At 38.8% G+C, this 18,509-nt stretch overlaps 1 protein-coding gene across 1 annotated transcript in view; it reads left to right on the forward strand.

Moving 5' to 3' along the window:
* LOC122780051 (RIMS-binding protein 2) overlaps positions 1-18,509 on the forward strand; it is a 62,421-nt gene that overhangs the window by 17,932 nt on the left and 25,980 nt on the right. The window contains exons 3-7 of the mRNA XM_044042823.1: positions 6,377-6,484; positions 7,492-7,620; positions 8,752-8,928; positions 10,005-10,190; positions 16,804-16,971. Of these exons, the coding sequence (XP_043898758.1) occupies positions 6,377-6,484; positions 7,492-7,620; positions 8,752-8,928; positions 10,005-10,190; positions 16,804-16,971 (768 nt within the window). The remainder of the gene's footprint in view (positions 1-6,376; positions 6,485-7,491; positions 7,621-8,751; positions 8,929-10,004; positions 10,191-16,803; positions 16,972-18,509) is intronic.

The raw sequence follows: 18,509 nt of genomic DNA on the forward strand, positions 1-18,509 counted from the left end.
GGACCAGATCATCTTGATATTTCACTCTTCATCTTCTTCTCAATCAAAAATCACTCTACATGACGTGTTTGACACTGTTAAACTAGACCTGAAATTGCGATGATTCTCAAGCTCTAGTATGATTCACATCCTTCATCCCTTTTCCTTCACAGGAAAAAGCAAGAAAAAAGCAAGGTGTGATCATGAAAAGTTGACCCCGATTTAATGAAGGATTTTCAACACAGTATATCACACACAGTACCAAATAATCCACTTATAATGCTATAATGCTTTCATCACCTGCAATCATACAATAGCCGCTTTATCCTCACTGTTGTAAAAACTCATCGCTGACTCATCGAAAACAAACACGCTAGCGAGTAAACGCCTTTACAACAACAGCAAACATTGAGAAAGTGCAAATACACATCCATGCGTAGAGAACAGAGCGTCCATCACTACGATACTTACAAGTGAAACGGAAAGAATGCCAGATCAGAATCCATTTTGCATGCCATTTCCTCACCTCCTCGCTTCCTATGCCAAATGGTTTTCTCTGCTTCTTTTTCACTGACTCTGCCATGATTAACGTCTAAAATAAAATAATGCTCTCACTGCCTTGATCAGTTAGCTGGGTGTTTGTTTAGTGTTGTAAAGCAATTTTTGTGTCTTGTGACTTCGCATTCCGGACTCCAGGTCCAGGCCCTGATCTTGCAATGCTGGTTTTCTGCTAACACATGGTAGGAGGAGTGGAGACAGCCCCCAATCTCCCTGTAACAACCCATTTAACCATCACAATGACTCCAAAGCTGTAAAATTAGGGCAAATATCCTGCACATTTCTGCTTTAATTCAACTCACATAAAATGTATGACTGAGCCCATGTTAGGGTACAGCAGGGTAATCCTCCTATACAATTTCAAGGGTGAGTAAATGGGTAAGTAAACTAGTGTATGGGTGTGTGTGTGTGTGCATGTGTGTTTTATAATCCGCATGTAACCACAATTATCACAGACACTTTCAAACAGGGCATCAGGAGATGGCTCCATCAGTTCCATCTGCCCCTGCCCAAGGCTCATGCTCATCTTACAGACGTTTGAATGAAGACCCCTACCTTCTTACTACTGAGTTACATCTGCCTCGCTCACTGAGCCAGACCAATGTGAAAACCACACCACTGTGAGAGGGAAGGTATGAGTGAATGCTAATAAACTAGCCTTGAGTAGACCTCACCACCTGCAGCTCTGTTCTGTGGCAGCAGGCTGGTTGCCAGCATTAACTAATGCTCTGGTTTATTCTTCTATGATTCCTACGGAACAATTACAGGACATGGATGGACTCCAAAATCATTTGAATCAGAAAGAAAGAAGGCTGGCCTTCCTCCGAGGTGATTGATTGGACTGTTCCTGTTCCTTGTAAGAGGAAGAGCAGTACTGACTCCTCTGACTGATGGAAAAAATATCTCTCAAAAACACAGTCAAAGACTGTTCTCTTATGTTCAGGAAAAACAATACTAACAATAATACTAATACTAACAAAGTAATAGGAGATACCTAATACTTAATGTTATTATATGATAATAATAATAATAATGATGATGATGTGATGAAAAAAAAAGAGTGTATAGCTGTAAAATACAATCAATTACAAAGAATTTGTATAAACCGGAGTCTCAAAGCCTCAAATAATGGATGGACATAGTCAAAGCCTATATAATGAAAATGTGAGAAATTTACTGCAATTTCGTGTTCAAGAATGTTAAAACTATGAAATAAAAAGAAATTCAAATATAAATGTATTAGTACATCTAAAGAAATCTAAAAGACTCTCTTGGGTTCTGATAGTTGAGGCTCTTTTACAGTGTGATCTCTTTCTCTGGCTTACCACCATAACTTCTTTGTTATTGTCCCTCTTTGGAGCGGAACATTACAATGTCATTTTTAGACACAATGCCCTATTTTATTAGCTGCTACATGGCTACTGCTATTTTCACCTGTGTGCATTGTGCATCTGGGTGTCATAACTGCAAACGTAAAATGAGAGCCCTCTCTCATTTCTCCAACATCTCAGTACAAGAAATAAATCAACCCCAGACGATCGAATAAGCAGTTTCTGTGTCCCTGAAAAATTCTCTTACCATCAACAAAGACAAGAGTCTGGTTTTATGCTATTCACTTTTTTTTACGACAAGGATTTGCTTTTGTTTGCAGTTTTTCTGTGTGCTATACATCATCTAGGGGGGATGAGAAGATCGGTTCAGTGTGTGGTTTTTTTTGTGTGTGTGTCGGGCATTTGTTCACTTAGCCAGTTAGTCATTTCTCACCTTTATGTTCAGTCCCACCTGTGAATGTGAACAGGATTTGTTTCCAACTACACAGCCCTTGTAGTAGAAGTCGTAGTGGAGTGATCTATTCACATGAACAGGAATTATTATGCTCTTCTCAAGGGTGTGGCTAATGTCTATGAAATAAATGATTATTTGTCAGTATCGTTTTACTTACAATCCCTTGTGCTTAAGAATGTAGTCTGAAACCAGTGTGGGATTGATGCCACAGCCAATATCGAACAATTACACTATAGATAAATTGAATGGCTGTTGCAGAAATAATAAAAACTAACCAAAGCTAGAACCAAACTAGGGAGTGTTCAGTTTTAATGGAAATGTGTATGCTGACTCAGTTCCCATATTATACTTTTGCCAATTTACTAAAACATACCCTCTTTTTTGGAAACTGCAGTGGGTCTGGCTTGATATTGATTTTATAATTTGCAACTACTTTCCACCGCTACTAAAAGTCTGCCATGTTGAGATGGGTGTTAGTGTAAAATAAAGGGATACTCCAAGTTTGGTGTAAGTTTGCTTTTCCATTAGCGGTAGTACCTGGTACCTGTTACTTTTTTTTTAATGATTGCTGTCACGGGAAGAGGCAGGAGCAAAAGTGCGGCACAAGAATCAAACTGAACAATGCCGCACTGTAAAAATCAATTAAAAAGTCTTAACAATCCTGAAAATGTGTGTTAATCTCCAACATTTAGCACAGAAATCTCTAAAATCTCAATATTTAACAGAGGAGTCTGGTGTATTTTAGCACTGCCAGAAGCCGGCAATTGCGAGCCACACCAATGGTCTGGTTCTTATGATTCAGTACACTGAAAACAACTGCTTTACAAGTCACTAGTTTGTGTGTGTTGCATGTAAAACGAAGTGGTGAGCTGGGACCACGTAGTGCAAAAACGGCAATAATCAGCGATGAATTTGCTGATATCAGGAACCACCTTGAGACATGTGTACTCTCACTGTGAAGCCACTGGCAGCCATCCTTGCACAATTACAGTGTCAGGCTGGGTGAGGTCAGCAATGACTGTGTGGTCAGTGCCTCATATGATCACATTTAAAAAAAACCCACATAATATAACAAATTTCATGCCACTATTTTTTTTATTCATATTTTTCTCACCAGAACATGTTTATAATTTCATACAAAATATTGTGTGTCTGTGACCATATGGCCGCTTTGGCACTAGTTTGTAACCCACCAACTAGCAACTCAGACAGGATGTTCCATGTCACCATCACACAGAAGCCTCAGCTGCTGCTCCACTAAACAGCTGGTCATTAGTGTTGACTCAAATAACAGGTACAGTAGCATTAAAGACCCACCAGGGAGCCACTAGATTAGCCCATCATCTGCAGTTACCACGGCAACATAGTTTCAAAAGGCTTTGTGCACCATGTCTATTGCAAATGCAGTAATGTGTCAGAGGCTTATTTCTGGTTATGAAAGATACAGACATCTGAACACGTCCACTGGTGTTTCACATGTGAATTTCCTGAGCCATCAGTGAGCATTTTTCATAGTGAGGCACTTGGTCTATCTCAGCTTTGCTTTCTTTGTCTGCAGTATTATTAACATTCTGTTTGACCTTGTACAGATCTGGTATTAACATTCGTCCTGAGTGATCCAGCCATGTCCAGAGCGCACTAAGTACAGGTCTGAATGCTCCCAATTAAAATCCCCATTAGGTGTTTTGAGGACACGCATGGCCAGATTCCTGAGATCCTCTGACCAACAGTTGTTTACATTTCTCATTGCGTATACACTGATTTATTTGTAGCCACGGCCACAATATTACTACTTCTATCATATGATTTCTTTTTCTACAAGTTCAAATATTATTTCATGATCCAGCAGCCTGAGTAGTGCTTTATGTCATCCAGCTTCCTTTTTGTCTCTCTCTCTCTGTTACAGTACTCACACAATCAGACTTAAGGTTGGGCTTATGGCTTGTAAATAATATCTGAATATTTTTGGGCTATATCCGGATATACGAGATATATGGGGATATAAAGCTGCAGACAGGTTGTTTCTCAGGGCTCATGAAAAGATTTTTTTTGTGTGGAGAGTGACAATACTCAAAATGAATATACAAATAAAGTATCTACTGTTTATGTATGCTTAAATCTGTATTATATGCTTAAAATACAGTTGCTACCTTTCATTTAAGTGTTTGAAAAACATTTAAATAATAAAGGGTCTCATGGGGTTATTGGAGATGCATGCGGGATGCATTTTAACGCGCTATGTGAACAGTTGTACTTAGTGCTGTCCACATGCACTGCCATCACTGAGGAAAGATGCTAATGCCAGGTCTGAATGGGGGCCTTTGTCACTGATCAAAGTGACCACAGCTGTCTCCGAGCAGGATTCCCTTTCTCAACAGTAATTGCTTTCCTAACTTTTTCCCCATCCTCTCACCTCCAGCGAATCTGTTTGCCATGTCTGTCCATCTGCTCTCACTGCAACCATTCTGTTCATGTGTGCCAGGTCTTCTAGAGCAGCTCTGACACACACAGGCACTGATGTACTCTGGCGTCACCACTTCCACGTTTCCTACCTCATGGACTGTAAACACCCACGACAGTCTCAATCCCCACATGAAGACTATCTGCCACGTTGACGTCTGCTTTGTGCTGCCTTGCCCTCACATAACACGCTTATTAGCACATGACTATAAAACAGTCATAAAACCCTCAACACGTTTGCTGATTTCAGTACAAGACAAATGACATAAATATACAGCAGCAGCTTTCATCACAGCACACAAAGCCAAGTTTAAAACATGCCTACTTTTGTAACATGAAATGAGACAAAAACCCGATGTTATAGAGCAGTGGTCACCAACGAGGTGCCCGCGGGCTCATTTCACTTCACCTCACTTGTATGTATCCATATGATCACTGAGTAAAATGTCCTTGATATTGTTTATAAAAACTGTGATAATCATTAGGAGTAAGCACTGGAATTAATGTGTATGCAATTGAATGCATAATATTTATCATTTAAATGGTAAACTGCATAAAATGTTAATATGGTAGCCCTCCATATTATTCTCTAACCTTCAGGTAGCTCTCGGTCTCAAAAAGGTTGGTGACCCCTGTTATAGAGGGTGAAATCTTTTTTGTCTATTTTTTGTCTTTGCTCCTCCCTTCACAATGAGATGTGAGAGCAGAGCTCTTGTTCTCATGCTGAGTCAGAATGGTGTAATAGGTGTTCAGAGCCAGTGGTTACACTGATTGAGTTGTTCTAATGAAAAGCTTCTCTGTCAGCCACTATTAGTCATTGCTATGTAACAGAGCTGGCCTGAGGTCTATATGAACTAAGTGCCTTCATTATTTTATTTTATTTTATTGTTTGTGCACGATGATAACAATGAGTCTTTTGCACATTTGACATAGTTTTCAGACAAATGTTCTTTACACATTGTGTTCTTAAACCACTTTGTTATCTTGTTACAGTTCCATCTCTTTATTATTTATTTGTTTATTCTGTTCAAATACTTAAATATTTAATGATAATATAATAATTTATTAAAGTTTCTTTTGTGTTGCTCTTTAACTGTTGTTGCAGTTTTGCACATTGCAAATTGAAAAAATATCAAAACTAGTTAAGTCATTGACATGGTAACAATAAATGCACTGTCTATTTTTTTTTATTTTGTTCACTTTTTATTAGCCTGACACCATGTTCCCCTCTTAGTATTGTGCCATTTTGTGTACTAAGTGAAAAGCAACACATGATATTTTTTCTGAGATAGCCACCTTTTAAAATTAAAGACAATATAATGGTAAGAACATGCCAGGCTGACATTGGGAAGTTTGACGATGCAAGCAATACGGCTACAACTGTGCAGAATTCCCCCTGAAGCATCATGTAATTACTTCTTTATTATTGGCATTGATAAATAAAATTTTACTTAGGGCCTCATGAAGGCTTGGGCCGACCCTGCTATATAAACACAGCAGTGGAAGAGACCTTCATGTAACTGACACTGGGACACGATTCCTTAAAATAAATAATCATTTCAGAATATCTGTTTCTCTTGTTGTTGTTTTTCAGAACGGCACTGACTATGGGTTGTTGGTCCGCCAAAACTCAGAACTGTTGCGAGCCCTTGATGAGCTGGAGAAGACCTGCGCCACACTGAAGGATGAAAATGCCCTGCTGGTAATACTAAATATAGCAGTTCATCTTGACTTCCTAAAGTAGGCCAGGTGCACACAGACAGGGTGACTAAAACATCTGTTTGCCAATTCTTCAGTTAGTTTCTTTCTTTTTTCACATCTATTTATTCAGCATATAAATAGGTGACTATTGTTTGATTAATGGTGCTTTTCCATTGCACAGCACTGGCACTTTTTTTTGCCTTTCCATTAGGGATAATACCTGGTGTTTTTGGGTATCTTTTTGGCGAGGTTCCAAGAGAGCTGAGCCGATACTAAAATGTGATGTGATGTCATTTATAACAGACACCCCTCTTTTGTATAAAGTAATGTTGCTCAACAGCCCCACCAAGTACAGCACATCCTGCTGAAAGATTAAATGGTTTCATCAACAATTCCTAAATAAAAAATAAAACCTGAACATTAAGCTTTGAGTTGTAGAAGTTAACGTTAAATGTTGTATTAGACTGGATTATATACCTAATAACAAGTGAGTGTATTTGTATGTTACTGACTTATTCTAATTGAATAAAGTGTTTTTATTTACAGTAGTCAGCTCTGCAGTGAGTACACCATGTAAGTTCTAGTTGTCTTAACCCAGTTAATTACAGTCTAATTACATTTAAATTACACTAGTTCTGCTCTAGCAGCCATAGGTCTCTCTTTATTTTTGAGGCTTTAATTGCTCATCCCACAGTTGTTTGCACACTATTCAGATGACACTATTCATGATGTCTTAATTTAGTAGCTCAGCAGTGGGTTTAGTATGGCTCTCTCTCTCTCTCTTTCTTATCTCACTCACTTGCTTCCCTTGCTCAGTGTGAGGGGTCTCAATCAAGCAATCTGATAAGATGATTTAGATTGTTATTAAATCGCTAAATCTCACATCAACATGTTCTTCAAGCATCCCTCTGAATAACAATATTTGTGTGACCTTCTTGTCTGGCATGGCTGTGTTGATATTTGCTGCAGGCGTTGTCTGATGATCATTTTTGTTCCCCTGTGTTTTAGCGGAAGAGCAGCGCCCCGGAGACCGAGGAGAAGGTCAGGCGGCTGAGGAGAAAGAACACAGAGCTGGCTGTTCTTGCAAAGAGGCTGGAAGAAAGAGCTCGAAAACTGCAGGAGGCCAACCTCAAAGTGGTATACCACACAAATAAAAACATCTTCACAGTGGGCCATGGGTGTGTGTGCCTGCACCCTGACCCAAATGCATCACCATCAAAGTCATCATAATAATGTCCAGTAATTAGTTCCATTAAATGGTTGAGCATATGATGAATGATTAAATGCATCACGAGAAGAACTCAGTTTCCAAGTGGAATTGTTACTCAAAGAAGACCATCAATCAAACACAATGGATCACACACAAAACATTTTTAATTTCAGTTTTCTATATTATATTAAGGTTGTTGGTTCAGTTATCGCAAAACTCTCCTTATATGTGCTGATCCTCTACAGAGACCTAAATATCAACCTATGTTTTTAGCTTAAAAGATAAGGTGGTGATAACACTTTTAGTAATATATTTAAGACGGGCAGTTTAATACAGTGTACTATTTGCGATGCTGATGGCCTAAAAGCACTCAAACACACAGTAATATCAGCAAACCATATTCAGTACAGTCAGATCCAAGACTGTCTTTCAGTATAGCTGGTAGAAATAGTTACGCCGTGTTTTGTCTGCACCTTTTTTTTTTTTTACATTTTTGAGTTGCAATGAAAGCTGATGTGACAGAACAGACATCATGAGAGATGAGATGATTCATCAATCTCTTAATCTACCATACAGTATATAGCAGTCAGTTGAAGGACCACCTACCTACCTACCTACTGTCTGTCTGACTGGGCTGCTGCTGTTTATTCTGTGTGCACCTGTTCCCTGCTCACCTCCTGTTGCTCTTTCAAGGACAATGCAAAGTAGTCTGGGTTGACAAATGTTTAAGTCCAGTCGTATTAATTAAGCAAATTAGTGCAGATATTTGAAGAAAGGTTGGAGGAAGGGGATTAAATATTGAATATAAAGCCTCTTCTCTTTTTTTCTTGTCTAAGTGTCTCTCGCCTGCCTCCAATATTGTAAATATAAGTAATACCTTTTTTGACATTTACAAACTGTGAGGGACTTGAACTTTCTTTCCCTCTTTTCTCTGTTTACTCTGGAACATTTACATGTATGTAACATACATGAGCATTCGTTTATTGGCCTTTAAATATGCTGATAATAAGCAAATAATGTGGTACAAAGTTCACTGTCCTCTCTTTTCTCTTGTGCAGGTCAATTCCCCATCATTGATGAGACCCGGCTCGGTGGAACAGTACAAAAGGGCGTTTGCACGGCAACGAGCTCGCGACCTTGCGCAGCATGCTGACACACTTCTGTCTAAGGACAAAGAGATTGCTGCTCTACAGCAGGAGTGTAGAGAACTAGAGGCACGACTGGGCACCACTAAGGTATTCACAACTAGCCAGAGCCAGGCATAAACAAACTAAGCGGCTGCTTGGGGCCCCCTGATAACCAAGGGCTCCCCAGTAGTGTGTGGAGAAAAAAAAACATCTTTTGAAACATTTAGATATCTAACTACTGTTGAGCTTACGTTATTTGTTTTTATTTTATAGTTGAAGTTTGTTCATGCTCAAATTGACACACACCAGGCGAGTCAGTAGTAGTAATTGTTGTTTTATTTTTTATATTTGTTAATTTTATTCTATATTTTTACAACTTAGATGTGGCTTCTGCTATTCCTTTGTACTTGAAGCATTAACTGTTCCTGTACAATGAAAAGAAACAGTTTCTATTCTAGTTTTATTCCAAGGGCCCCATAAAGACTTCGACAAGCCCTGCAACCAGCACTAGCAACTTGTTTCCTTAGCATTAACTCTGGTCCAGAAGTTGAAGCTAAACTCGTTCTTGACTGAATGGATCAGTGCAGCCCACTGTTATTCATTAAAATGAAAAAAAATGTAACCTGATGCTTCACTCTTTCACAGTCACCACATCACTACCCCTCTATTATTCATCCCCACCACTGGCTCATAATGCCACAAGCTCGCTCTCTGCTGGACAACATTGGCAGCACTCATCCTAACTCCCTACTAAGCCCATATTACAAAGGCTGCGTCACTGCTGATGCACAGATGACTGTGCAGGAATAGGCTGCCTTTCTAAGTGCCTGTTCTTAATTACTGGTGCAGTGACTCAACAGCTCGTACTCCTGAATGTGAACATCTGTTGTTTTACACAGTGAAGGGTTAGATATGCATGGATGTGATGACGGTGATAAGAAGGAAGAGTCAAGCACTTCACACTAGTAAAAACATAATTTAATCAATAAGCAAAACAAAAATCTAAACACAAAAGAAAAGTATGCATGCCTACAGATGCATTGAGATGATTATTCTTTGAATCAATCAGATAAAGATATTTCTGTAACTACAATTGAAATTACATTTATAATAACTATTAATGCAAAATTGATGACATCACTATCATGTGTGTGTCTTCACTACATGTGCATATGTCTGCACAGGGCTCCCCGGCTCCCTCTGGCAGAGTGGAATTCGAGAAGCTTCTGCGGGAGTCTCAGAGGGAGGTACTGCGTCTCCAGAGGCAACTGTCTGTCACATCGTGCACACAGCAGCACCAGAACCAGAGGCCCGAGCCCAGCGGCTCAGAGAAGTGTAGGGAAACTGAGAGGGAGGAGGTGGAGGAGAAGGTACAGTCACCCCCTAATATCAAAGCGCAGGCTGCACACCACAGCTTTACACTGAACCCTGTTGGTCGTCATGCACTTAAATAAGTTAATCATACCCATGCACACGTGATGACATTAATTCAACTGTAATTTTAGATCTGAGATCAAAGCAGCATTGTTGCTCTCTTATCTTTTTATATATAAAATAGAGAAAATTATCCGTAGATTAATAACCTGTTATGCCATAGCTTCTCAAACTTAAGAGGTTTGAGGACCACAAAATATTCAGCAAATCTTCTGAGCTCCATGCTGTGTTTTTTGTACATGAGCAAGATTGTAGCACATTTATTGAACATTGAATTATGAATCAGTAAGTAAATAAATTCATTCATTTTTATTTGGACAAATGTAAAAGATGTTGAGAAATGTAACAAATACAGAAATAAATATGAAACACATGCAACATCACAATATATTAAATCTAAACTACACTAAAATGGGGGAAAAAACGAGAGAAGCCCAATGTTGTGTTACCAAATAAATGAATATATTTTTTGTGTTATATATGTTTTTATTTTGTTTTATTAGTAATATGTTACTTGAAATAGCAAAAACAAAGGAAATATGTTTGACTTACAGTCGATATAAAGCACAAAAACAACTCACACACTAGATCGTGTACACATACTGCACTCACAAAGTGGAGCACTGATGATGTTTGGACTGCAGTTTAGTTTGGGATTATACTTTTTCCTGAAACCTAGTGAATGTTTATGTTGGCACTGATACTGCATTGCAGACAGTGTTATATAATGGCTTCCTGTTGGACTCAACACTAATCTGCCACAAGCCATAATGATATGATTCCACATCTTGAACTTGGGCCTGATCAAAGATACCACAGTCACACACATACTCTGATCCTCTCGGCATGTTATATTGATCTCCTGTGAATTCACTTCTAAGAGGCAGCATTGCATTATCATGAATATATGGATTTTGATTTCATTTATCCGCCCCAGTGAATTACAAGGCAAAGTGGAATTTCCCCAGTGTCCTTTAGAGAGGTACATTTCAATGCTACAATTCCTGCTGAATTATTGTCAGTATATACTTTAAAGGCATATAACTTGCAGTTTACACTGCTTGTGAAGTAGAGTAAAACTATCTGCCCATGGAGCACAAATGAGAATACCGATTGTGGTAATCTCTCGTTTGTGGGACACACACACACACACATGCACTTCCAGTGGCGCACACCCAGAAATGGGCCATGTTGTGTGAACTCTAATCCCCTCTAACAACAGAATGGTACAGTCCAGTAATCCTCTCTCTGTTGCTGCGGCAGCGGTGAGAGGGTTTTGGACGGTAGGTAAGACTCCAGCCACACTAAAGTCTTTTCTATCTCGCCCTGCTCTGGATAACTAGCAGGTAAAGGGAAGCCTTGACGTTGCCACAGATCACACAAAAGGGGGTAGGTTGTCTTATGAGTAGGTTGTCTCCGTGTGCCGGTCTCTGTGGTTCAGTGTGCGAGTTGTCCTCGGCTAACTTTGGGTTTGTGTTTGCTTGGATTTGAGGCTAAAGTGGTGCAGGAGTCAAAGTTGAGACTTAACACTGAAAACTAATCAGTGTCACGATGAAAGCTGGGTGTGAGGGAATTGGCACAGAGCAGCAAGTGATGCATTTGTGATACTTGTTAAACCACCGGCTCATCATGAAAGATTATCTGTATGTTGCATGCATGTTGGTGCAACAATATGACCTGCAGCAAAGGCGGTGTTTTGTAGGATTAATTAAATCAAATGTGTTTATACTGAGGCTGCCACTTTTTTCATACATTAGGAAGATGGGACATGGGACATTGTGGTCAAGGACAGGACCTTTTAGTTTTGTAACACTCAAATGTTTTGGAGCCTCCAGATGTAGAATTTGGGCGCACTGACTTGGTGACAGGGTGGTAGAGTGTTTGATCGGTAGACATTGATATGCTCTGTATTAAAAAGAAAATTAACAGCCAGGCCAATCCATTAAGGTGCTTTTAAAGGAAGTGATCCAGTTACCCGTTTCAGTAGTCTGCAGGGATTATACCAATGTGCTTATGGCATTCAGGGCCTGCTGAATGGGATCTGGCTCTGCTTTAGTACGCATGGGCCCAGGGTGTACTTGATCCTTCACTATACATGGACCACATCAGTGTGAAGTGTCCACCGTGGCACCTTAGTGTGTGAGGCAGTGACAGCCAGTAGATTGATTTAAAACTGATTTAAAAACACATAGGGTAGCACCTGCTGTGGCCTCAGACTCTGGATGTCTTCATTAAGCCATTTATTTCTATTGATATATAGGACAGTTTACTAGGATTTGCAGTGTCTTTAGTATTAGCAGCATTGTATAGATGCACTGTAAATTTAAATTTTAAACCAGTTCTGTCACACAGCAGCTCACTCTTAAGTGATACAGTTTTTGGTACTGGGACTGAGAGGCTAACAATCGCATGTAAATTCTCATAAAACGTCCTGAGATGATCAAATAAATGTTTGTGTTAAAGGACAACACATTATTATAGATAAACCACAAAGAGGCATTTAGTCAAACAGAGGAAATGTAAAATACATAAAAATAGTGCGAAAATGAAGAAAATGAGTAAACATTTCATTAAATTGCAGCTCAAATGTCTAACAGTATAGCTGTGAAGTGAATTAAATGCATCATTGCATAATAGAGGGGTCCAAAGCTTATCGGTGTGAATTTCTAACATGTTATATGACAATATAAAATATAAGATCAGTTTCCTATATCTAACCTTTATGCTCACCAATTAATCTGCATTTCTCAAGTTAAATAAAACAGGAAATATTGCATATTATTGTTAGCTGTAAGGGTTTTGTAAATATGGAATCAGTATATTTTTACTACAACCAGTCTTATCATCTAATTCTCACAAATATAAACCACTCCACTGGCTGCAGGACCCAGTGTATTTGTTTGCAGTGTAAATGTATTTGAATAGCACCAGTCATTGAATATTAGTGTAGAATAAATACAAGTAGACTTGTGTAGTACTAAATATGCCAGTGTGTTGTTGTTTTTTATCACTGTGCAATTATTAGCTTTTTAAAGCTGTTATTGAGATATTAAACTAAGCTAACCGTAGCATTAGAGAACCCGATATGACTGACAATAAATCTATTTCACTGTGTAATAAGTAAGATGTTATCGTTCATATCAATTTATTACAGCCATCACAGCAACTTTATCCTGTACATGAAGACATCCCAGTATGATTTCTTTTTTTAAATTATAGTTATTTTATAGTTATAATTATTAGTATAGTTAGAAATTAAACCTACCTCTCAAATGAACAAAATAGGTAACTCCTGAGTCTGTGTGGTCCTATATTTATATGTGGTCATATAAAAAGGTTCATGTGCTAGTATAATCCTGCTGTGACATGATTCATGCGTTCACCTTCATTATAGTATGTTATTGTATTGCCTTGATAAAAGTGGTCAAAGGTCATTGATGTTTCCTCCTCCCCTCACAGGCTCAAGTACTTGTGATGCTCTGAGGAATATAGTTTTCTCCTTTTTGCAGGATAATTGTTTATTTATACTGTAATCTGCTCAAACCTGCTGAAGAGTTAAGTATTTGCTGAAAAGTCGTTCAGAAACAGATTATTCAGCGAATACAGGATGACATTTAGAAGTCACTTGACTGATCTAGATGCTTCCACATTTCACTGCAGTGGACAAATGAGGTATGAGAGGAGATACGTATGGACCGATCTTGCTTGCCGCTCTTAATTTACTTTATCACGACACGTTGCACCTGGTACACAGCACCTACTGCTTATTTTAATAAACTAACTCCCAATATTCACTGAACAGCAGTGGATAGAAACACACACATACAATATATGGGAGTTTTCTTTTCCCAAATTATGGAAAACTCAATTAAAATGTGGGACTGAAAGGTAATATGAAAGTCATAGAAATGTTAGTATGTGCCACGAAACTGCCCTGGCATTAGTTATATTTGAAGTTGGTAATGTAAGATTAGTATTTAGCTCATGTATTTTCCTCTTTGCAATAGCATTTAGCGAAAATATGTATTTGCTATCAGCTCAGCAATAGCATAATGTGCCAAGTAACCATTGAAATCAATTGTTGCATATGTTTTGTGCATAAAAGAGAAAAAAACTTAACTGGTTCTGCTTGAAAATGTAAGAAATGTGGTTTGAACATTCCCCGCAGTTACATGTCGTCTATTTGAGAATATAGTCTCAAACACAGACTCCAGGTTAGTGTGTTGGCACAAAAACCTTTGGAATGATTGTTAATAGCTTAAGCTTTGGTCTAATGCTCTCTCTACAACGGTCCCTTTAGTCCTCATAGCATTTTATAAACGAAGCATTATGTAATATCCCCCCCGTGCTCATTCGTCAAAAGCATGTCAGAATTATATCACACATCGCCTAAACCCTGATTATGTTTGCTTTGAACTTATCATAGCTCCTCTAACGCAAAGTATTGCTCTTTTAAGACTGATGGGGACGTAGGTATTTTCAAATGTAATAATGGTGTGACTGTTTAGGCTGGAATGAATGCAGAGAACATTAAGAAAAGGGGAAGACCTACAGTTATAGTGGAATAATGGATGAAATGGTTGTGGTTTTTCAAATTTGCTTTCCTGACTAATGTTTCAATCACTGCTACATTGAACACACATACACTAGTGGATTGGTATGATCATTAGCTGCAAGCAAATTAAGAATTAAATTAAGAGAACCTCCCTATTAACCAAGACTAACCAAATACAAAGATGGACAAAAATGCACCACTTGTTAAAGGCCCTCAAACCTGTGCACTGTTTTTGTGCAGGGGCCAGTAGAAGTATTAGTGCCTCCTGCTGGCCGTTCATTACCCTTGCTAACACTATCCAGAAGATGAACTAAGAAATGTAACCTTTACAGACACGCCTCTAAATCTGTGCTGATTCCTGAGTAACACAATATGTCAGGAATGTCAAACTCAGTTCCAGAGGGGGCCACAATTAAAACTGTGTCCAAAGAAAGGGATAGGAGAGGTCAAATGACATGAAATTGAAAACAAACGTCATGTTAAGATAAGAAACCAAAAAACCCATGGAATAACCTCAGAAGGGCTAATTATCAACATGTACTATAGACACATCAGTTGGAGTACTCACAGAAGAACATACTTTATATGCTTTTCCATTGAAATCAACAGTAACAAGTAATAAAATTGCAATCAAGTCTTTGCACACAGGGTCTTAACCACTGAGCCACTCCACCCCCTATTATATAAACACCTCCACCTTTAACAGCCCTTTAAAAGACTTTCATGTGATTTTTATGTCACCTGTTAATTAATATGGATAAAATTATATATTATATATATTTTCACTTATATAAGAAGTGAAAATCAACTGCTTTCTGAAAGCGTCTGCTCAGCGTTTAGTATCATATTTGTACTCCAGCTGGACAGATGTGGCAGTTTAGCTGTTCCACTGTAGCTTCATGGATGAATAGTTGATGTGTTGTCATGTGTGTCTCTTGTGTGAAGCATCCACAACCAACTCGTATGATGTGAGAAATGTAAGCCCAAAATATTTGTCAATTAACTCTTTAGTGACAATATTATAAAACTGACAATTCATTTGTGTTTCATTTCTTTACAGTTTTTTTTCTGATGTGATCTGAGACAGCTTTTCTCAATAGGTTTGGCAGGGTTTCTCAATCCTGCTCCAACACACCTGATACTGATTGAATCAGGTGTGTTGGAGCAAGGAAACATCTAGAACATGCAGGACCAGGATTGAGAAACCTTGGATTATGGGATTTGTCTGATTTATATGACCTCCTGTCACTACAGTTTATGAATCTGTACTATTTATTATATATTATATCATTTATTTATTTATTTATTTATTTAACAAGCCAGAACAAAACTAAAATCTAGAGAGATATGCCTGTTGGAGATTAACAATTTTAAGGAAGTAGAGTGCACGTGGCTGAGTGCCTTTGATCCTGTTAATGGGTCACGGCCTTGGCTACACTAGCACAGTTTTACTCTGAGCCATAAGTAGGTTTGCTCTAAAATTAGCTACTGATTCCCGATTCTTAACCCCTCACCAGTGTCAGCCTGTCCCCCGCCCAGATCCCAGTTGGCCAAACCATGCATATTTTCAAGATTAATGTGTAGCTGTAAGTAAAAAAAAAAAACAAAACAGAAGTACATACAAGACATTCAAACATAACCTAAGTACAAATGACAATGACAGACTTCTCGCAAATGAGCTCCAGTCGTGTTGCAGGCTACAGGGATTCCCCCTGGATTATTCACTGATTGTACTTGGACCACTGGGAAGGAGGCTTGCCGCTAATCCCTCACTCTAAGCAGGGGGTGTAATGTTTAGTGTCACAGTTCAGTATCACAATCACACATTTACTCCCCTCTCACCAGCTGGTGATGTTTCATTTGGCATCCGAACATGTTGAACAAGTTGTTTATAATAACATCACATTGAATCTTGTTTTTTGTTTTTTTTGGGTTTGTTTTTTTAAGTTGAGCTCTGTAAATGTAAAGTGAATGAATATTCCTGTCCCTGTCAGGCTGTAGGAGAGACCCCATGTGTGGCATTAGATGAAGCTCCGTCCAGGTGTGAGAAGACTCCCAGCGAGGAGGAGGAGTCGGGGCTGCGAGTAACGCCCCCACCGGGCCTCAGCCCAACCCCCTCCCATCCGGAGGAGCACATCAAAGAGCAGCGCCTTGAGTTTCTGGTGAGATCAACTCACATTATCGTAATAATTCAAAATTCATTCACCCATTCATTCGTTCATCGTCAATGCCAATCCCAGCTGACATAGGGTGAAAGGCAGGGGCCCTGGACAGGTCACCAGTCCATCACAGAGCCGTACAGGCAAACATCATTCTTCATCATTTGAATATTATTAAATACAAATAAGTAATTTGAGTTGTTGTTGCTAAAATGAAAGGCTTAATCATGGAGAGTTTTCTTAAAAATTGCTTAGAGTTTTTATTTGTATTAAATTTGGCGATGAGATGTATACATGAATTTCCAGGCTGTGACTGAAGGAAATACCAGGGTCACAGTTGTTATGTCATGTGGAGATTAATGTTTGAATCACTGATTATACAAGTGGGCAAATTCGGGACGATTTTCAAGCAATTTGGTCGTTAGTGTAACATAATTAAAGATCACAGATTTGGTGGCGGAGATGAGACGTCTAGTATGTTTATGAATTTTACCCTAGTCTGGCATCTCCTACGATGTGCTCCCGGACACAACAAATAGAATAACAGAGTGCTCTGATGCAGTGTAACATACAGACATAAACATGGCGAAGAAGAGGAGGGATGCTGCTGCTGTTAAGGTAGAATAGTGACAATGAACAACATGTCCACAATCTTTTCTTTGTTTCTTTTCTTTGCATCACCCACAATGCTTCGGCGGCCATGGTTGAAAACACCTTTCCCCGCCTGCCCAGTGACCTATGAACTTGCACAGTGGTGTGAACGTTGATTGGTTGATTGGTCTCACATGGCGACCATCGTGAAAAACACTTATATCGTGTAGTCTGATCCCAGCATTAGACAGACCACAGTCCCCTCTTATGTATAGATTTTCTTTGTCATGATGGAGAATTGATGAAAACACCTCCTTGTAAAGGCAGATCTGATTATAGAGAAATGGTGTCAGTATCATTACCTGTGTCATCAATATGGGATGTATATAATGTCAAAACAAACACAAAAAGGATCGCTCATCATTTCATGACTGAGATTTGTGTCCATTAGGATCGTACCAGCATTACACTGACTTCACGAATCTCACACACCAATTACATTCAGAAAAGCTGGTAGTGGTGTTTTCTGGCAGTGTGAAAATTTTTGCAAGTTGATGTACCAGTGTATTTTTTAAGGATATACGCTTTAAAGGTCTCATATACATATACATATACAGTACTATCAGATTTCTCTCCCAAGTCAAACTGCAGAAAATTAAGGGAGAAATCCTTTTGTTTTGAGTATCTAAAACACAACTGGGCTGGACTAGCGCTTTCTTAATTGACTTAAACATTATCAGAGAATGCTGAAAATAGCTGCTATGTAGCCTAACTATGTAGTTTTTATTTTGAGTTTGTTAAGACGGTCTCAAACTTACATCATAGATTAAGGAGCAATCTCAAGCCTGGCTGAGTCATTTAGAAAAGTGAGATCTCAGACAATGGGATTTCTAAGATGAGTTTAATGAGTTACAGTGTTGGACAAAGCCAAGCAGCTGAGTAAACACTGA

This window comes from Solea senegalensis, linkage group LG13, assembly GCF_019176455.1.
Source record: "Solea senegalensis isolate Sse05_10M linkage group LG13, IFAPA_SoseM_1, whole genome shotgun sequence".
NCBI classification, from domain to species: domain Eukaryota; kingdom Metazoa; phylum Chordata; class Actinopteri; order Pleuronectiformes; family Soleidae; genus Solea; species Solea senegalensis.